Source organism: Corythoichthys intestinalis, chromosome 2 (genome assembly GCF_030265065.1).
Source record: "Corythoichthys intestinalis isolate RoL2023-P3 chromosome 2, ASM3026506v1, whole genome shotgun sequence".
NCBI classification, from domain to species: domain Eukaryota; kingdom Metazoa; phylum Chordata; class Actinopteri; order Syngnathiformes; family Syngnathidae; genus Corythoichthys; species Corythoichthys intestinalis.
In genome coordinates, this window is record NC_080396.1 from 50,827,966 (window position 1) to 50,850,971 (window position 23,006).

At 41.2% G+C, this 23,006-nt stretch overlaps 1 protein-coding gene across 1 annotated transcript; it reads right to left on the reverse strand.

The window, feature by feature from the left end:
• Positions 1 to 6,867: 6,867 nt before the first annotated feature.
• On the reverse strand, positions 6,868 to 9,648 carry bhlhe23 (basic helix-loop-helix family, member e23). Its single transcript, XM_057829543.1, has one exon. It carries the CDS (start codon positions 9,316 to 9,318, stop codon positions 8,632 to 8,634), a length of 687 nt encoding a protein of 228 aa, XP_057685526.1. The 5' UTR covers positions 9,319 to 9,648; the 3' UTR covers positions 6,868 to 8,631.
• Positions 9,649 to 23,006: the final 13,358 nt, after the last annotated feature.

Below are 23,006 nucleotides of genomic sequence, written 5' to 3' on the forward strand. Positions count from 1 at the left end.
GGATAACGAGCTCCCCTTGCTCCCCACAAAATCAGGGTGATCCTCAGCTGGTACTGAACAGGAAGACGGGTGCTGGTCCCAGTATGTGTGTGTATTTGTGTGCATCGGGGGGAGTGGGTGGAGGGGGTAAAGAATGAGATACAGAGCTGTCTATGAGAGACAGTGTGTACAAATCGCTGAGCAGAATTGAGATTCCACCTCAGGGCTTTACATGTACGCGTGTCCAGCTAGTTGAGGTGTGCGCGTGTCTCTATGTGTGTTGGCTCACCACCAGTCCAGTATCTGTGAGGCCATTACAGAGATTAGGCATCACTACAGTAACGGATGCCCCCGTTTGTCAGATCCGATTCTCTTTCAAAACTACAAGCTAAATGGGGAAGAGTGATGTGCCTAGCGATAGAAGACCGTATGTGTGTGTGTGTGTGTGGGACTTGGGGTGGGGGGAGCTAGTAATCGGGACAAAACACAGAAACACATCTGAGAGAGCGTTCATTAAAGTGGTGAAAAGGTCCTTCGGTAAGGAAGAGCATCAAAAGTGGATATAGAAAGTACGTCCTGTTCAAATGCTGGCTGAACTTTTGGGCCTTCCCCCCAAAAAATTCTGCAGCAAACCAAAGGTTTGCATGCTCTTTATAACCATTCAAAAGTGCCTCTATCAGTTCCAGTTCAAGAAAATCAGCCAATGTTGCCGCCTAGTTTAGTTTTTGGTGAACAGCATTGTTTTGACTAGGCTATAACGTCTTCTTCTTCATTTATCTTCTGTACCGCTTATCCTCACGACGGTCGCAGTGGTCCTGGAGCCTATGGACCCCACTCACCAACGTCACATGACGTGTCGCTGTATCCGGCCACCATATTGTCCGTTATTGTTTATCCGTATTCTCAATGGTTTCAATTTGTCGTGCAATTTATAGTGCAATTCATGGAAGCCCCGGTGCTTTCAGACGCTGTAAACTCATTGGATGCGTTGCATATAAGGCGTTATGTGGAAAAGCGTCAGTCTATCCATTTGCCAGATCCATATTTGATGCCTAAATCGATATTTTTCGACCCGCTGTCTTCGCCGTCTCTGCCTGACATCTGCTACCCTGATATCTACAACTATCTTGTCCACAGAAACTCAGCCTATTCTCACGAAACTTTGAAAAACTTTAAGAGCAGCACTCTAAGCCACATTACCCCGTGTGACCCTTTACTTTCAATTTTCTAAAATGGCGACAATCAATTAAAAAAAAGTTGACTGCGATGGCCGACGCTTCAAGGATAGGTGGATATTGGACTATTTCTTCAATACAATACGCAGCAACTGTGTCTGCCTCATTTGCAAAGAGACAGTCGCTGTTTTCAAAGAGTTCGATGTGACGCGATATTACCATACCCAGCGAGAAATTAAAGCAACTTGAAGCTAGTTTACTTTCACAGCAGCAGTATTTCGCAAGAGCCCGAGTGTCGAAAGAGCGCCACAAAGGCGATATTGTTGAAATTATTAATTAAAAAAAAAAAAAAAAAAAAATGTGACACACAGATGGGCTTGCTAAAAATTGTTTAAATGTATTGTTCTACGTAAATCAGCCAAGGTAGCCCCCCACATTTTTACCACACCAAATCTGGCCCCCTTTGCAAAAAGTTTGGACACCCCTGTTTAACTGATGATCCGTAGACGAGGCCAGCTTCTTTCACTTGGTACCAGCTAAATATTATTCAAAAAATAATGATGGCGGAAGAAATAAACATCTTGAATTTGAAACTGTATGTTGTCGGCGATTAGCCTCGCAATGATCTTAATTGTGGTTGTCAGCCCAAAACCCTCTAAACATATATTAAATGCATCTTACCAGGTATAAAATGATTACTATATAGTCTGTGGTGATCGTTTGGTGCCCAGTTATCTCGTCGAATTGCAGCAGTCCATCTCGCTCTCCTCTCCGGGTCTCTCCGTCTATCTTCTCTGTTGCTGCAACCAACCGCCACACACGCCTTCACCATATTGATTATTAATGTTAACGAGCAGAAAAACACGCCATAATAGGAGGAATTTACGTAGCGGTAATGCGTAAACACGACGAGATGACGGACAATATGGCGCGGAGGCGTGGTTGTGACGTCATGTGAGTGGAGTCTATCCCAGCTAACTATGAGCAGGAGGCGGGATACAGCCAATCACTGGGTTGAGCTATACATATTTTTTAGAATTCCAGGAAAAACGTTTAAGCTTGGTTACATTCATTGTCTCCTTCATGTCTTTGGAAGATTTCAAGTGTGATTTTGAAAAATTCTGCCACGCTTAAGGCTGAGTTATGCTTCTGCGGCAGACCTTTTCCGATTCACGACCCTTTGCCGTAGCCTGATGTGCATCTCCACAATTTTCTGACTGGTCGACGCTTGGTGACGTGGCGCAAATGGACTGTGATTGGTCTGCTCAGACTGTTAATTCCAGTTCAGCGCGAAATCACCGCCATTTCCAAACATTGTTTTGCTACACACAAAAATGGAACAAGCCAACAAGAGTATCATCGAAGAGAAAGTATGACAACTTCTACAGTGTCTCGTCAAGACATTATAGATTGCCAAATGGCAAGGTCAGCGATTGCATAAAAAAATGGAAGAACCACCGAAACAAGTATGTGTGTGTTCGGAAGCGAATGGCCACCCGAAGCGGTGACACGGTCGGCCAAAAACTGCCAGCTTTTTATCACTTTATGTCGTATTTTGGTTGATCACTTAATCATTTATTGTGTACATATGTTTGCTGTGAGTCTGTGACTTATTTACATTTCACACTTCTATCACAGTGGGGCAATTAAGTATTTAGTCAACAACCAATTGTGCAGGTTCTCCTATTTGAAGAGATCAGAGAGGCCTGTAATTGTCAACATGGGTAAACCTCAACCATGAGAGACAGAATGTGAAAAAAAAACTGAAAATCACATTGATCACATTTTTAAAGAATTTATTTCCAAATTACAGTGGAAAATAAGTATTTGGTCACCTAAAAACAAGCAAGATTTCTGGCTGTCAAAGAGGTCTAACTTCTTCTAACGAGGTATAACGAGGCTCCACTCGTTACCTGTATTAATGGCACCTGTTTTAACTCATTATTGGTATAAAAGACACCTGTCCACAATCTCAGTCAGTCACACTCCAAACTCCACTATGGCCAAGATCAAAGAGCTGTCGAAGGACACCAGAGACAAAATTTTAGACCTGCGCCAGGCTGGTAAGACTGAATCTGCAATAGGTAAAACACTTGGTGTAAAGAAATCAAATGTGGGAGCAATTATTAGAAAATGGAAGACATACAAGACCACTGATAATCTCCCTCGATGTGGGGCTCCATGCAAGATCTCACCCCGTGGCGTCAAAATGATAACAAGAATGGTGAGCAAAAATCCCAGAACCACACAGGGGGACCTAGTGAATGACCTACAGAGAGCTGGGACCACAGTAACAAAGGCTACTATCAGTAACACAATGCGCCGCCAGGGACTCAAATCCTGCACTGCCAGACGTGTCCCCCTGCTGAAGCCAGTACACGTCAAGGCCCATCTGTGGTTCGCTAGAGAGCATTTGGATGGTCCAGAAGAGGACTGGTAGAATGTATTATGGTCAGATGAAACCAAAATAGAACTTTTTGGTAGAAACACAGGTTCTCGTATTTGGAGGAGAAAGAATATTGAATTGCATCTGAAGAACACCATACCCACTGTGAAGCATGATTTGGGGCTGTTTTTCTGCAAAAGGACCAGGACGACTGATCTTTGTAAAGGAAAGAATGAATGGGGCCATATATCGAGAGATTTTGAGTGAAAATCTCCTTCCATCAGCAAGAGCATCGAAGATGAGATGTGTCTGGGTCTTTCAGCATGACAATGATCCCAAACACACAGCCAGGGCAACAAAGGAGTGGTTTTCGTAAGAAGCATTTCGTGGTCCTGGAGTGGCCTAGCCAGTCTCCAGATCTCAACCCCATCGAAAATCTGTGGAGGGAGTTGAAAGTCTGTGTTGCCCAACGACAGCCCCAAAACATCACTGCTCTAGAGGAGATCTGCATGTAGGAATGGGCCAAAAGTACCAGCAACAGTGTGTGAAAAGCTTGTGAAGAGTTACAGAAAACGTTTGGCCTCCATTATTGCCAACAAAGGGTACATAACAAAGTATTGATATGAACTTTTGGTATTGACCAAATACAGTACTTATTTTCCACCATGATTTGCAAATAAATTCTTTAAAAATCAAACAATGTGATTTTCTGTTTTGTTTTTTTTCCACATTCTGTCTCTCATGGTTGAGGTTTACCCATATTGACAATTACAGGCCGCTCTAATATTTTCAAGCGGGAGAACTTGCACAATTAGTGGTTGACTAAATACTTATTTGCCCCACTGTATATGAAGAATAAAGCACAGGTTTGGTGTCAAAAGAGTTGTTTTGATCTTTAATTTTCAACAACAGTTCATACACATCATCACTGATTGAGAGTGGGAGGAAGAAGGAGAGGAGTCGATAATGGCTTTCCCCACTTTATTGTGGCAACAAAAAAATATAACAAAATAATAGCGGGCTGCCACAACATGCGACCGCTAACTTTCTCTTTCTTTCATTCTTCCACTCGCTTCCCGCTACGTCAACGCACCCCAGTATGATCGCCTCTTAAACGGCCCGCGCTTAGTTACGGACATTACAGTACGATCAACATTTGTGGTTCAATGTTGATGGGCTGAAGATCCACATTCAAGCGTTCCATCTCCGTTGATTATTGTGTAACAAGAAGAAAACTAGAGGAAGTCGACAAGAGTCCCCCTAAACCGGCCAAACACAACGCCACACCCCTCTAGTGGCTTGGCGGTGAATTACAGAGATTTCCCTTGCTGCTGAACTATCGAATGCTCATGGACGCCGTAGTAGCTTCGCCGTCAACGCAACGTTAGATTAGGCTTCCACCGTGCTTCCTACCATATAGTCCAGAAATATGAGAGAGATGTTGTCACATTCATAGTGAAAACCGATTACCCGCTGTAAATTCCTGAAGCTCCTTCAAAGTTGTATGGTTTGGTTGTTGGTAGTCTCCCTGATCATTTTATTCATGTCGTTTCATCACATTTGGATGAAAGTCCAGTTCCTAGTGTTCTTAATGTGCCATAAACACATAAACACTGATGATTTGGCTTTCTTCACTGTATTTCGTGAATAGTAAATAATGTACTAGATATCCTTTTGCAACCTTCTCCTCATTGATACCTTTGAATAATGAGAGCCATCTGATGTTGCGGAAGCTTTTTACTCACCATGAATAGTCAAAAAGGTGCATTCTAAAATGTCTAGAAAAGTCTACGAGAAGATCTAAAATGTACTTAAGGTTAATCAGAAGCCTAATAAATGGTGGGAGTGGATTGCTGACTTCAATTTAACATTCGTGATTTTCATCTCACAGTTTTTTTTTTTTTATTGAGTATGTATGTCTCACAAAAACTTAATGTTTAAATACGGGTGTGTAGACTTTTCATGGGCTCTCTTGATGTATGTAGTGACAGTCACACTGAGCAAAGGCAAGATAGGTCACTAAAGCAGTGCTGTACTCATCTCCCTCCTACTAAGCCTAATTTAGTCTCTTCCATACTGTCTGGGTCTACCATGCATGGTGTCAGGTGCCTTGTGGCGGTAAGCAAAACGCTTTGCCCAGCTGCCATGTGTAAAGGGTCTGCGGCCATATTAACACACACAGAAACACAATGCACACAGACACACGCAACCCAACATCCCCCCATGCACTTAGATTAACGAATGAAGGGCCCCGACCTGTTTCACTGCACTTGCAGCAATGTCGCCCTGAATCACATGGCTCCTCGGAACCAACTGACTCACCCGCTCATTCCCTTCGACAAGGTGGGACTGGGAGGGACGAATGAGGGTGACGTCACAGAAGGAAGTTTGCTGTGTCCATCTCTATGTTATGGGCGATGGTCATCATATTCTATTGGTTCCACTGCTGACCTCACCTATATGTGAGCAATCCCCCCCAACCTGCACAAAACCCAATAATTAAGCCACCAGTAGGCTTGCTCATTTGAATAAAAACAAACGAATGTTTAAAACCCCCTTTGGTCGTCCACTGTAAGAATAATAAGAGCTGAAGCATGCTCATTTTCCTTGGAGGCCCACAGTTGTTGTTAGTACAGTATGTGTGTGTGCACAGTGTGTGAATAGAGTGCAACAATGTGCATCAGACACATAAGCTCGCACATGAAGAGAACTTAATTAGAGAAAACAGCCCTGTCAGAAGCATTAGGGAGAGGTACGCACTTAAGGGCATATGGTTTTAGTACTATAGCATCGGGTTGGAGAAAAGCACACAAACATACCTCAAAGCTTGAAGCCATGCTAATGAAATCACTCTCTTTCCATCCTACTGAGAGCAAACACAAATGTTTACAGACATCACACAGTCTGTCCGTATACTCCTGCACCACGCTGGGCTGTCGGCAGAAGGCAAGTGCAGTGATGGTCTAGTCTGCATAAAGCGTCCTGTTAATTTGAAATATTATTTGCGCTCTCACCTATTCTGCCAGCACAAAACTTTGATTAATATGAACTATATGCAATTATGAGTATTAAAACAATAAAAGTTGTTTGGTGTGTTGTGAAATGCATCAACGTGGTCAAAACATGAATGGACTTTTCATTTGGTCATTCAGCTTTATTAGTGGGAATTTGAATTTATTGGCAAATCATTTTGTGGGGGATTATAATGTTACCACCGTGTTTATTTGTTTGCATTTTCACGGCAAGTTGACAAAGACATTTGCATCAATGAGCCATTCGCAAAAAAGAAAAAGAAAATAAATAAATAAATAAATATATATATATGAAGATGCCTGTAAATAAAATTGAAGTTAATTTTTTTGACTGGAATTGTTTGTTAATACTCATCAAGCAAATGCAACACGTTAAATTACGTTAAATTAACTTGGAAAAAAATACCAATGTAATGTTTGATCTCATTATTATGTGATCAAACCCGTGCCCAGCTAAAATGAAAATGAAATTACCAGGCTCTATAAGTTAGGAAACAATATTTTGTATTTCACATATGGTCCCTTTTATGATTAAAAAATAATTATTAAAAAAATAAAAAGCAACCATCTAATATGACAATAAATCTGTGTAGAACGTGGACATGCAGGGCCGGGGCATCATTGGCAATGTTTGTCACATCACATCCCTGACAAGACACGTGTCATCAGTAGGGGGAACTTAAAATGCCATGGGGGGGCTTGTTGTTGTGACATGCAGCTAAATTGCAGAAACGGAGACTGACTCTGACTGAATGTCTTGTATTGAATCACAATAGTCCAATGGATTAAATTATAATTGCCTGGAAAACAGTCGCAAAGACTATATCATAAATATATTTAATTTAGAGCTCAAATGTTCAAAAATAAAGAATTACATATATGTAAAACTATCACTTCCAGGTTTCATTAAGTGCTATTTGAGACTGAACAACACAGAAAATGTGTTTCAATGAGTCTTTATACCGTGTAGGTGTTTTCACCAAACCCCCTCCCCATTCAGAAGAGCAAGAGAGTACCGGCCTTGTCCCCATTAAGTGGGGCAAGCAGACAGGAGCTGAAATCGTGTTAATATGCTGTCCGGGGTGTAAGAGCCCGCCATCGGAGCCTGCGATCAGCCAAATACCCAGAGACAGGTCCTGGGTGGCCCCGGGCGTCTCTTGTGTTCTCCCCCCCTTAGTGCCACCGACCCTCGGAGTGCCAAAGTGGCCCCACCAGCCACACCGAGCTCGTTTGGACCGATCTCTTCATGTCACGGGGCTTCTCATGCAAGAAAGCAAAGTTGCCAAGTCACTAGTACAGTGAGACGCGGGGAAATTATTTACATGACAGTCAATTAATTACAGAATCGTTTTTATTATTATTTTGAAATCAAAAATAATTTTTGACTCGTTAATGCAGACATTTCAAGATTGCATTTATTACTGGAGAAAAAAGAGCTGAAAGGATGGCTAAAAATGAATGAAAGCGAGTCCGAGCATATAGATATGATTTTAATTATAAACACATGTAAACATTTTATGAAATTTATGTAGCGACACAACCAAAACCCTTTTCATTACAGGCCATGAACAGAAGCCTTTTTAGTATCGTCCGACTTTTCCCCCACAGTTGTACAATACAATCATGTGACATGTGCAAGACTTCGAAAAATAACAAGTCGTCGTTACATTATTCTGAGGAAAATGATCAGAACATCAAAGCGTCAGTAATTGAATTTAAATAGTTTTCTTCTTTTAAAAACATTTTTCAACGGTAATAGTCCAAGTTAAACGGCATTATACTTTGCTGGATTTTTGTCGAGTTGGGCATAGATTACAAATGGGCGAGGAATGGATCAAATTCATAAATCACTTTTGTCATAACATGCGGCCTAATGGGCTGTATTAGGGGCGAGTAAAAAAGTGAGGCCTAAATACTTTGTTCGTTAAATCACATCGCAGTATCACTTCATCAGAATTATGCACAATTTTCTCACAAAATGATTTCAAAAATAACTCTAGAGAAAGCGACGCCGATGCATTGAAAAAGTTCGGCAAAGAGCGTGCATGCACGGAGCAAATCAAGGCTTGTCGTTACAATGTTTGAAGAGAGTCGACGGTGTCCCCGAGAAGTTGGAGCACTTTTCGGCGCAGCCGGCCAGAGCCGAGCCCGAGAAAGGGTAGACGGCAGCGGCCTGACCAAAGGGCGCCAGGGCAGTGGGGATGGGTGACGTGAGGCTCTGTCCCTGGTTGAGATAGGCCACCAGCCGCCGCATCTCCTCCAGAGCCTGAGCCTGCATGAGGATGTAGTTCTTGGCCAGGAGGAGAGTTGCTATTTTGGAGAGTTTTCTCACCGACGGGCTGTGGGCGTAAGGGATGACGGCTCTCAGGCCGTCCAGAGCGTCGTTCAGGTCGTGCATCCTCCTCCTCTCTCGGGCGTTAATACTGAGCCGCAAAGATCGCTGCTCTTTGGACTTCTTGGCCAGGGGACCCCCGGGCTTGTCGTCCCCGAAGGGCGCGCTTCTTTTCCGGGACTCCAGCGAGTCAAAGCCGTCCTCGTCGTCGCTGGTGTGCTCCCCGCCGCTCTCGTTGGACTTGGCCGTCTGTCCCGCGAGGAAGTCGGCGGCCGGCGTCAGCGGGAAGCGGCCGGGGGTTCCGGGACCGTGGCCGGCCCCGAAGCCGAAAGCGGACTGGCCGTAGCGCTGCGTCAGGTCGAGGAGCGCGTCGTTGCTGATGGACTTGAGCAGGTTCTCATCGCTGGCGTTCATCTTCTTTCCCAAAAAGAAAAACAAATCGACTACTTTCCGTTTCTTTTTGGTACTGGAATCACGGCGTCCCTCCTTGCTCCTCTGCTTTCCTCTGTAGTGGAGACTCTTCAAGAAAGAGGCTGTGAGGAGTGTGAAGCGTCTACATGTGCGCGACGTTCCTCGTTGCTGCCGCGCGCGTAACTCACCACCACCGCCACCACCTCCGCCGCAACCTACAACAGCGACAACTTGGGCTCAAAACTTGTCCGTCAAAGTGTGCTCGGCTGATGATGGCGTGCACTCGCGCCCTCCCTCGCCTTGGGCAAAGTGAGGCTCGCGTCCTGCCCCGCGCGCGCGTTAGTAGGCGCGCCAGGCCCGTCGGGATTACTCGCTCGTCCAATCAGGGCCAGTGTTTCATTAAATGGGGCGCCTGCTCTCCAGTCTTTCACTCGCTGCGTGGTCATTGTAACGCAAAGTGACACATAGCCCACTCCACTGTCCACTTTGTGATACTTGAACACATACAGTTGTGGGAAGTGACAAAGTACGCTTCAGCACTTAAGTAGATTCATCAGACATCTGGTCCATACTCAATAAGCGTATTTTCTGACTTTTCCCTTATACTGAAAACCTCTTTTTTTTTGGTCAAAATCTGTTGCTTTTTCAACCTCTATAGATGATAACATGATGGGGTGTGCAAAATAGGGATATGAAAATTTGGGTCTTCATGGATTGGATAGAGTTAGACGTTGAATAGCAGCAATATCAGGAGCCTCAATATTGATGATGCACCAGATTCCAATTAAGGAGAAAGATACTGTATTAAACATGAATGGTTTCATCTTTTGATTTGTTTAATGTGATTAGCCTCAAGACCGTTTAGCCACGATCACATTTTACCATCAGATTCTGGCCTTCGCATTCTGTCAAGATTAAGAGTGGGAACCTCTTGGTACCTCACGATACGATGCGATTTGCGATAGAGAGCTCACGATAATGATGATCTGACGGTATGGCGATACAACGATTATCGATACATTGGTCAGGAAATCATTCTAGGATATTCTACAAACAACTAATGAACAGAAAAACAAGCTTCTGCTGTGAATTGGAATGAGTTTATCACGTGTAGACGTCCAATCCGTTTGAAGTGGAAGGGTGACAGTGAATGAACATTCATTCATTCGCTGCCATCCCTCCCACATCAAATGGATTGAACGTTTATGGCCGTCAGTGACAGCCAATGCTAGCCAATGAGGTAATTTTGGGCCATTTAAGGTCATTCACCTGTTGATTTTCAGTTACTTCCTTTAGATTTTGGGGTATTTTATTGGTCACTTCCTGTTTATTTTGAGTTATAGAACGGGAAGTGACCTGGGAATCACCCAAATCAATAGGCAGTGACTCAAACTCAACAGGAAATGACCTGTAAATGCCCCAAAATGAACAGCAAGTGACCTGTAAATGCCCTGAAAACCGGACAGAATCACTGTAAATGTTCTGGTTTCCAATGAACAAACGTTCCCAGTCTAAATGATTGGGCGTCAAGCACCATCAATGCAGCCTTATAGTTAACTGAGACATTATTATGGTGGAAAATTTTGGTAGCAACTTGTTTATTTTATTTTTTATTTTATTTTTTAAACAGTGACACCTTTTTAAAACGATATCTCGATCCTTGGCAGAAGCATATCGATAACCTTTTGGGATACAAAGTATCACGATATATCACTATTTCGATATATTGTCACACCCCTAGTCAAGATCATAATTAAATCAACAACTTCTTATACTGTACGTACAAGTAACATGTGACAACTGAACTCGTCAGTTTTTCAGCATTAGCAATGCCACTGAAGCTCAACCAGCCATTCAAAATTGGATGAGTTGAGGAATGGTGGGGTCCAAAAGTATGCTATGTGCTATTTTCTGTCAATGGAAATATAAATACATTCATAAAGTTTCTGAATCACTTATCCTCACAAAGGTCGCGGGAGCACTGGAGCCTATCCAAGCTAACAATGGACAGAAGGCAGGGCACACCCTGAACTGGTTGCCAGCCAGTCGCAGAGCACACACAACCAACTATTCACGCACCCACTCACCTACGGAAAATTTGGAGGGTTCAATCAGCCGACCATGCATTTTTCGGGGTGTGTGGGAGAAAGCCCGAGTACCCGGAGAAAACCTATGCAGGCACGAGGAGATCATGCAAGCTCCACACAGGGAGGATGGAGCCGGGATCGAACCCTCAATCTCAGAGCTGTCAGGCGGACGTGCTAACCACTTTTGCACCCCAAATGATAATATGTTTTTATTTACCTCTGTACATTTAAAAGGCTGTACTTTTTACATTAATTCAAGTAAAAGAGTTCAACTATTTCTTTTTCAACATCAGTACATAATTAGACTATGAATATGTCCCCCCTTTCGGACACATTTATGAACATCTACAATAGACAAGTTTCCTGAGCGAAATATGGGCGGCGCCATCTCGGAAAATGTCTGCTCTGAACTTCCGGTTTAGAAAGAACAACATAAATTGTGGTTGAAGTAAGCAGTGTGTTGACAAAGTTAAAAGTCCAAAATCAAGCCAGAGGAACCCAAAGAATCTCCAAAAATGGATTCAGCACGACGTAGATGAGACGTTGATGAGATTGTATGATTGTTCTTCTCACTTCGTTGATCATTCGTGGACAAAATTATAACAACCTGTCAGCCTGTGTTGACGTGAGGTATAGATTGATATGCCACCACTTGAGTGACCAAAATAAAGTGAAATTACAAATTATATTACATTTGCCGAATGCAGAGCGGTTGACACGGATTTTGTTGTTACAAGGAAATACTACAAGGTATGTACATATAAACAAAAATGGTGTGTCATTATTTCTTATTGCAGATATCGATCACAATAAAACATTTGGAAACATGATTCCATTTCTTGTTTTATTTAAAACGATTGGTGCTTCTGCAAAAAAGGTCAATAAATCACAATTATAAAATTATTAGAAAAAATACAATACAAAATATGATATCAGACAGCGGTGCTCCTGACCGGCTTGAGAGCCTTGCCAAACTTTGACCTGACATTACGCAGATCCTCAGCGGCTCACAAACTGGCTTTCTCCCACTGTCCTTGGTAATTCCTGGGTTAGGATTTAGTGTATCTTATAGTTGCTGCAGTTAAAAAGCTCGTAGTTGGATCTCGGGATCAAGTTGACGGTCCGCCATGAGGTTATCCACCATCTGTCCCAGCCTTTCGGCCGCTCCTGGTTGGTTGATACTATTAAAGATTATTAAAATTGCAATCACCCTCATAATAACAACATTAAAGGAAACAAGTCGTTTAATGTGCAAGATTTTAGCTTTAGTATTTTTTGAGCGACGGACACATGAAAATGCAAGGATAGGAAGAACATACCCTCCATAAAATAGCGGCAACATGGCTACAAAACACCCGGTCTTTGTAGCGGCATGAGCTTGGTTCCACATCTGCCTTCATGAACATGTTGTCCGCCCCTGTCGTAATGATAGAAGATGGATGGGATATTTCAAAATTGTCTTTTTTAAGGGATTTTAATGAGTAATGTTACTACAGCTCCACTGTTGTTTTGGATGGATAAATTCTAAAACAGAAGTTGCTAGCAGACATGTGGAAGTAAAGCGGAAGTACCTCGGAAACTTGTCTATAGCTGGACCACAAATGTTGAATTTCCATGAATAATTGAATATCACCTAAAAGTGGGTAGAGCTACCTATGAGCTTAAACCCAGTACAAACTACCGTATGATGCTAAACACTTTAATTGTATTAAAATATTTCTTTAAACGATGATTTAACTGTTAAAAACACGTTTCGGTGAACATACAGCCGCAAAGCACCCATTGAAGATGTACTACAAATTTCTGAAAAAAATTTATTGAAAAATTACCCTCTGTGGGACAAATAAAGGTTAACTTGTCAAGGCGGGGTAGGCGAAGCCGATGCAGACCAAAGTGAGATCAGGAAGCAGATGGAGAGAGTGCTTCTAAGAGTAAGTTTACTAAGCCTTACTTTTAGTTGTGTAGATTTGTGAAGAAAAAAACGCTACTCTTACTCCGCTACTTTGGGCTACACAAGAGTCGTTACCTTTTTCCTCTTCATTCTACGTGTTATATATATTATTTTTTTGCCAGTGAAAACACAGCACTACAATAATCACATGACTCCATTACACCAATCTGACGGAAGCCTGACATTCTATGATCACGCCAGCCTGTTCAATCATGTGGCATCTCTAAAGCACTGTAAAAAATGAAGTATTTGACATAGATCGCTGCCCTTAACATGAATCGAAAGCGCGGATTTAAGTCTCTCTCCCAGTTTTTATTTGGCACCGATTGATCTCGGAAATTTAATAATAGTTACTAATAGTGTTGTCACAGATTACTTGAAAAAGCAATTTCATTACTGATTACGCCTCAAAAAGGTAATCTACTTACTTTACTGATTAATTTATTATCAAAGTAACTAAGTTACTTCAAAAGTCATTTATGAGTTACGTTTTACCAATTTTTCTCCCATTGCTGCCTCAACATAAGAATGACAACAGAGAAATGTCAGCGCATGTAAATGACTTTCCGATAATTGAATATAAAGGGAAGGATCAGAATTTTTCACATATGGTTTAATCTTCGAGTTAGCGGGGGTTTAATTAGTCGAAGGAATTGATTTCAAACACCTTTGACTCGTGCTAGCTTAGCCACTCCAGAGCCCCTGAAAATAACTAATAACTGACAAACTGCATGGAATTTGTTGAAATAAAGTCCACCGACTAAACCCCGCTAACTTGAAGATTAAGCCTGATGTCAAAAATTCTGAATTTCAGGTTAGGGTTTAGGGTTGACAGCATATCAGTGCAACCCAGAAATACGCCATACACACACAAGGTCAATTTGGCCACAAAACATGGTGGCAACTAAGCACTTTATACTCAATCAGACTTACAACACATCCCAAAGATGCTAGACGAGCACTTCACCTCACGGCATAAATGTGCAACATACTGTAAATATGATATAAAACATGGTCGACAACTTCGCGAGGATGAGCGGGAGTGACAACTACCCACCATTACAACGGCAAAACTAATGGTCGCGTATGTACCGGCTCAAACCCATCGCTGGAACCCTCCAGAATGAAGGAAAAATACTCACGTCCATTCATGGACGCACACAGATCAATACTCCCTCGTACTGTACATCTCAACAGGTGGCTGCAATCTACTCGAATGTGCACCCGCGCTGGCACAAGTCAGTCCCAAAACACTTAACTTGTGTGACTCAAGATCAAAACAGAAAGACCTATGAACGGTTACCATGGAAACAAACACATAGCGGGAACCTTTCTAACATTTTCTACTCAAAACACTCTCCGTATATGACTACAATATTCTTCATTCTAAATACATTATGAGGCACTAACAAAATGGTAACGCACAGACACTATGAAAACTAACTTTAATCAGATAAGTGGTTTGTAAAAATGAACACGTTAGATTACTCGTTACTGAAAGAAAGTAATCAGATTACAGTTACATTACATACATTACATTACTTGGGTAAAATTTTTGGCTACTGTACCCACCTCTGGTTGTCACTTACAAATGAAAATTCAAATGTCCCGATCAGGTATTCTCGGCAATTTTCGGAGATTACGTCACGAGCGGGAGCTGGATGTAGAAAGTCTGCGACTTGTGTATGTGTCACTGGTCGAGCTTTCCGCCGCAAAATGCCAAACTATTGCATTGTCAGTGGATGTAAGAGTTGCAAATTAAGATTCAGTGATGTCCACATATAAATTTCCAAACGAGTATGCGAGTGAAACTAAGTGAGATTTGTGCAGCAAACCTGGAATGATTTTCGAGAACCTGGACCAGGGGTGTCGTGTGTTCACGACATTTGAGGAGTACTTAGAAAAGTGCAGTGTGCTTCGAAATCCCTTGTGGGGCTATCCTAGAAAATAGACAGGAATCAGGACTGTATGTAATGTGTAAGTAGGTTTCTCGACTTCCAATGTTGAATAGCAGACCTCTTCCGGCACCAGATGGGCTGTGTTAGACGATAGACATCCCCATTCAAATAAGTGTTCCAGACAAAATAAGAATTTCCTATTAGAAATCCATGTTAAATGTGCCACATTTGAGACACTTCCATGTTTGAGGATTCTTTCTAAAACTCGTAAAAGTCATGAAAGTTAGTTGTTGTCATGAACCAAATGTTGTAAATGTTGCTGTATATTTTGTCAATATCAGTGTTTCTGTTTTGGGAATATCATGTATGTTTCTGTATGTTTTGCAAATATGAATGCATGCTTTGTAAAAAATCAATGCATATTGTGGACCTTTTGTTTCTGTAAATTTTGTAAATATATATATTTTTATCTTTGAATATCATGTGAAATATCGTCTATAATAACACAGAAAATGTTTTACCTTTTGGTTTCATGCAAGATCTTCCCTTTAATCTGACTCATTTGTATTCTCTCATAAACTACCTGAATAGAATATAATAGTCTTTGTCATTGCCAAGAGGTATTATACATTATATTACAGTGGGGCAAATAAGTATTTATTCAACCACCAATTGTGCAAGTTCTCCTACTTGAAGAGATTAGAGAGGCCTTTAATTGTCAACATAGGTAAACCTCAACCATGAGAGACAGAATGTGGAGAAAAAAAAACAGAAAATCACATTGTTTGATTTTTAAAGAATTTATTTCCAAATTAGAGTGGAAAATAAGTATTTGGTCGCCTACAAACAAGCAAGATTTCTGGTTGTCAAAGAGGTCTAACTTCTTCTAACGAGGCACCACTCGTTACCTGTATTAATGGCACCTGTTTTTACTCATTATCGGTATAAAAGACACTCCACCATGGCCAAGACCAAATAGCTGTCGAAGTACACCAGAGACAAAATTGTACTCCTGCACGAGGCTAGGAAAACTGAATCCGCAATAGGTAAAACGCTTCGTGTAAAGAAATCAACTGTGGGAGCAATTATTAGAAAATGGAAGACATACAAGACCACTGATAATCTCCCTTGATCTGGCGGTGCTCTCTGGCCTTTCATGGTCCACATTTTTGATCCTTGGTTCTTGCTCAGAAGTTGTTGTCGCTTTTAAAAGCTTAGGTTTGACAAAATTACAAATATCCATCTTGCCTCTTCGGTCCTCTGGTGGTTTTGGCTAACCAACATTTCTATTCTACATACACCATATAATAATAGGAAAAAAATTATGTGGTTTTCGGAATGCAACATATTTCCTCATTAATGATTGTAAAGGCGGCTTTAAAAAAAAACACTTAATAAAATCCATGAGGCGACTCTTAGGAAAAGACCTTGTAGGAAAGTCCACTGCTGATATCTTTACAATGGATACCAATTTTGTCATTGGTATTGACCCAAACACTCTGGATCCAAACAGTGACACCACAAACTAACTGAAAGGTTTAGAGATTTCTAATGAGCTGTTGGAAAATTTTGATGTTGTATTTAGGTCTAATCTGATAAAATGTAATGTGCTAAGAAAACATGGACCCTTCTATCTTATCCATTCACTCCTGCTGACTATTTAGCACAAATCAAACACTGCTACAGTTAGATTTGTCACAGAATCAACAGCCTTTCCAGAAATAGGGTTTTGGTATCATGTTCAAGGACACCATGGCCGCAGGTGCGAGGGATGTTGTGTGTGTATTAGAGGTGTCATAGGTAATTGATTATTCAACAAATTGGTTATGAAATAAATCAATTTATTTAAACATCTGTTAAATCATTTTGAGATTTTATTTTAGAATAGTCCAAATCCATGAAATTTCAGACAGTCAATATTCTCTAATTTCTGTGGCCCTTGGTGAAGTCAGACTTTTATTTGCTCCTTAATCAAATAAGAAAATTATTGACATCTGCATAAACGTTGATCAATATCTGTCACGTTATGAAAAAAACCTGTAAATAGATGATACTCCATTTTTGAGGGAAAAACAACATTAGTTTTCTGTCTTGTGAAATTAATAATTTGCAGCTGTACAGTACTTAACTTGTAATTTGTATGTTAAACCGTAACCAGCCTCAAGTCTGTAAATCAAACTACTTTGTAGTTAGTACACCTCTCATTTTGGGATCCAAAAGTAGCTTTCAGTTTCGCAACAAAATCACTTCCTTTTGTGTGGTATTATCTTGACTTTGTTTACCCATTAAACAATAGCAAATAACCAATAGTGGATTGATAAACATGATAAACAGTGAAATGTTTTTTTTTTTAATTTTAATTTTAATTTTTTAACAAAATCAAAATACTTTTTTTTTTTTTTTTACCTGATCTTTATATTATTCAATAGGATATTCGATTATATAAATAAACAGTATATACAGTAATGTGAAAAAATTAGGACACCCCATTAAATATTCAATTCTTCATCAAGAAATGTTCACCTACCAATGTCTGATCTTGTTTTTCTTTATCTCAGGAAAAGAAAGTGATTTAATAGCAGGTGAACAACAAAAATTAACATTGTTTTACTCATTAAACCAAATTTATCAACAAAAATGAATATTCTAACTGAGGAAAAAGTGAGGACACCCTACCACATTATAGCTAGTGTTACCCCCTTTGGCTGCAGTCTTTGACATCGGTCTGAAGAAAGTTTGGCCTACTCCTTAACGCAGAATACTTTCAGCTGTGAGATGTTTGAGGGGTTTCTTGCATGTACAGCCCATTTCAAGTCACCCCACAGCTTCTCAATGGGATTAAGATCTGGGCTTTGACTCTGTCATTCCAAGAATCATTTCTTCCTTTTCAGCCAGTCCTTGGTGGATTTACTGGTATGCTTTGGGTCATTGTCATGTTGCAGGGTCCAGTTTCTCTTCAGCTTTCATTTTTTCACAGATGATCTCACATGTTCCTCAAGCATCGTCTGATACACAATAGAGTTCATGGTGGATTCTATGATGGTGAGCTGGCCAGGTGGTGCTGCAGCAAAGCATCCCTAAACCATGACACTTCCCCCTACATGCTTCACAGTTGGTATGAGGTTCCTTTCCTGGAATCCTGTATCAGGTTTTATTCCAAACATATCTTCTGTTCTGGTGTTAAAATAATTCAATTTTAGGTTCATCTGTTCAAAGAACATTATTCCAGAATCAAAATAATTAAATTTCAAATTCATCTGTCCAAAGATCATAATTCCAGAAGTCCTGGTCTTTGTCTACATTCACTCTGGCAAACTTCAGTCTTGCCTTCATGTTCTTCTTGGAGAGCAAAGGTTTTCTCCTTGCACACCTCCCATGAAGGTTAAAGTTGTGAGGTCTCTTTCTGATTATAGAGGCATGCACTTTCATGTCAACAGTAGCAAGAGCCTGCTGTAGGTCCTGTGATTTCATTTTAGGGTTTTTTCATTTAGGGTTCTTGCAGTCCGCTATTGGGTTGAACTTGCTTGGATGGCGAAACCTGGGCATATTGGCAGTTGTCTTGAATGTTGAATTTGTAGACTATTTTCCGGACAGTGTTCTTTTGAGATCTTTTGAAATCCTTTACCAGACTCATAAGCGTCTACAATCTTCTTTCTGAAGGCGACGCACAGTCATGGTTCCACTTCCCATCATGGTTCCACTTCCCATCATGCATTGGGGCATGGCTGCAATATCATTTACTGAAAGCTCAACAAATACACTAGATGGCAATATTTAGTCACAATATACAAAGTCACAAGTCTTTCTATCCGTGGATCCCTCTCACAGAAAGAATGTTAATAATGTAAATGCTATCTTGAGGATTTATTGTCATAATAAACAATACAGTACTTATGTACTGTATGTTGAATGTATATATTCGTCCGAGTTTTATTCATTTTTTTCTTAATGCATTGCCAAAATGTATATGATCGGGAAAAATTATCGGGAATGATTAGAATTGAATCGGGAGCAAAAAAAAAGCGATCGGATCGGGAAATATTGGGATCGGCAGATACTCAAACTAAAACGATGGGGATCGGGTCGGGAGCAAAAAAACATAATCGGAACGACCCTAGTTCCAACTATAGGGGGATCACACTCCTCAGCCTCCCTGAGAAGGTCTACTCAGGGGTACTGGAGAGGAGGGTCTGTTGGGAAGTCGAATCTCGGATTCAAGAGGAGCAGTGTGGTTTCGTCCGGGCCGCGGAACAGTGAATCAGCTCTATACCCTCAGCAGGATTCTCAGGGGTCATGGGAGTTCGCCCAACCAGTCCACATGTGTTTTGGGGACTTGGAGAAGGCGTTCAACCGTGTCCCCCGGAGAGTCCTGTGAGGGGTTCTCTGGGAGTATTGGGTATCGGAATTCCTGCTACGGGGGATCCAGTCCCTGTATGACCGGTGTCAGAGTTTGGTCCGTGTAGCCGGTTGTAAGTCGGATCCGTTTCCAGTGAGAGTTTGAGTCCGCCAAGGCTGCCCTATGCCACCGGTTCTGTTCATCACCTTTATGGACAGAATATCTAAGTGCAGCCGAGGCAGTGAGGGGGTCCGGTTTGGTGGCCTCAATAATGTATCTCTGCTTTTTGCGGATGATGTGGTGTTGTTGGATTTATAGAGCCGTGACCTTCAGCTCTCACTGGAGCGGTTCGCAGCCGAGTGTGAAGCGGTCGGGATGAGAATCAGCCCCTCTAAATCCGAGAGTATGATCCTCAGTCAGGAAAAGGTGGAATGCCCTCTCCAGGTCAGGGATGAGGTCCTTCCCCAAGTGGAGGAGCTCAAGTATCTCGGGGTCTTGTTCACTAGTGACGGAAAAATGGAACGGGAGATCGACAGGCGGATCGGTGTCGCGTCTGCAGTGATGCGAACTCTGCATCAGTCCGACGTGGTGAAGAGGGAGCTGAGGCGAAGCTCTCTATTTACCAGTCGATTTTCGTTCATACCCTCACCTACGGTCACGAGCTGTGGGTCGTGACCGAAAGAATAAGATCCCGGATACAAGCGGCCGAAATGATTTTCCTCCGTAGGGTATCCGAGCTCTCCCTTAGACATAAGGTGAGAAGCTCGATCATCTGGGAGGGGCTCGGAGTAGAGCCTCTGCTCCTCCACATCGAAAGGAGCCAGATGAGGTGGCTCAGGCATCTGATTAGGATGCCTCCGGGGCGCCTCCCTGGTGAGGTGATCCGGGCACGTCCCACAGGGAGGAGGCCACGGCCGACCAATGACACGCTGGGGAGACTATGTCTCCCTGCTGGTCTGGGAATGCCTTGGGATCCCCCAAGAAGAGCTGGCTGAAGTTGCTGGGGAGAGGGAAGTCTGGGCTTCCCTTCCCTGCTGCCCCCGTGACCCGACCTCGGATAAGCGGGAGAAAATGGATGGATGGATGGTGTCCTAATTTTTTCCTCAGCTCGAATATGCATTGTTGTTGATAAATTCGGTTTAATGAGTAAAACAATGTTAATGTCTGCAATTACATCTCTCTTATCCAGAGATAAAGAAAAACAAGATGATACATTTATATGTGAACATTTCTTAACAAATAACTGAATATTTAATGGGGTGTCCCAAGTTTTTCACATGACTGTATATTCGATAGTGACAAGTTTGACAACCGGAGTACGAATGCTCCAAGGTCCTCTCCAGCTCTCTCTGTGATTGTGTGTGACTACTATGAAATCAAAGACCGAAGAGTAAAGGAGTGGACTATATATTAAAAGAATTTAATATTTTTTTTCTTTGGTAGTTATGGAACTGATCGCTATACATCAGAAATGTGGCTGTATTAGAAGTCTGTAGTACAGGACAGTATGTTTGGGGATTCGTAATTCCTCAATTCCACAGAAAACAGCTAGAATCGTTGCACTGCTAATATGGTTGAGACAAAGAAAATAATTTAACTTCACTTCTGTGTAATGCATGCATAGCCAACCTTTAGGGTTTAGCGCTATCTAGAGGCGATATATATATTAACTCTCTCTCTCTCGCTCTCTCTCTCTCTCTCTCTCTCCGTATGAAAAACATAACAACAACAAAGCGTGTACGATCATGTGCTGGGTTACAAGAAAGTTAGACCTATTTTTAGTGACAGTACAGAATAGGAAATTTCGGACTTGTTCAGAAAAAAAAAAAAAAAAAAAGCTGCAGAAGGTGGATCAACTATATTGGGATATTGGATCAACCATTTTCACTTCCTAGAGGTGCATGACATACCATATTTAAAAGAAGTTGGAACATTGTGTTAAATATTAAAATATAATAACATGATTTGGAAATCATGTTCACTCTATTGAATACATAACTAATGTGAAACTGATAAACTTGATTGTTTTTAGCAAATAATCATTAACTTAGAATGTTATGGCTTCAATAGCTTCCAAAAGAGCTTAGGCAGGTGGCTAAAAAAAGATAGTGAAGGTTGAGGAATGCTCATCAACGAAGTAAAACATCATTTAAAACCTTTTCTTTATCAAGGTGAGCAGGCTAATTGGGAAAGTGAATGGCTCAGTCCAAGGGCATAGGTTTGGTCTTTATATTGGTACGGACGATATAACAGCAAAACCTGCATGTACACTTTTTGCTGGGGACGGGTCATTAATAAGACCAAACATATTTGGTGAATGGGGGTCAGGGTTACATTTCTTCCGAATATGGACCTAATTAATTGATAGGCTAAATGATGAATGCAAAATAAATCTGTATTGACCAATACTAACTTTCACACTGCAAATTTATAAAGTCTTAAAATCTGATATATTTTTTTAAAAAATCTAGTCAAATAATTTTCTCCATCTTTTTTTGTGTGTTATAGGCTAGTCAACAGATTAATGCGTCAGATTCTTCCACTTTAATATTACTATTTGTTTGTATTGAGCCCATACATCTAAAATTGGTTATTTTTCACATAAATGAAGAAAAAAAAAATTCAAATAATGTTTTGAACAATAATCTTGAATTAAGAACATCTCTGACAAACACGTTTTTCTTTTAAGATTAAATATACAAACTTTTGCTTATAATAAGTCTGTTAAGAAACAGCTGGCTGAAAATAAGCTTATTTCAAGAAATCTCTTCAAGAAATCTGAAGCACTGTAGCAGTAGCAAAATTAGCAGAGTATTCCCCACCTCCACAGCATTGACGTCTTTTTACATTACTTACAGTGGCTGCTGCTGGCTGAAAAAAAACTTCTAATATCCCTCGTCTTTGAAGGGGGCGGGGAAGGTGGCATGTTGTATTTCTGTCGGGCTGTGAATGGGTGTGGGGGGGTCAAGTCATCAGCCCATCAAACGTGTGTTTGTGGGGAAAAAATGGACTGGCACATTCAACGAGTGAAAAGGGGTCAGTGTAAGTCTGAACATAATGAAAGTACTGTAATTCACTTAATAATGGTAGGATCAATTCTATCCTTACAACACATAGGACAATAATCTAAATGACCTATATAACTGAAGTCATTATATAATGCAAATAAGGTTGCTTAAAAGTTGGTGGGGATAATTTGAGCATCCTGAAAAGTTGGTAGTGTTATGTCCCTACCGTCCCTATGCAAACCTACGCCCATGGCTCAGTCATTAACAAGGAAAAATGGGGCGAAGTTAACCGCTTTGTGAACAAGTGCATGAAAACTAGTCAACCAATTTAAGGGCAATGTTCTTCAATTGCAAGGAATCTAGGGATTTCATCATCTATGTTCTGTAATATCATTCAAAGGTTCAGAGAAT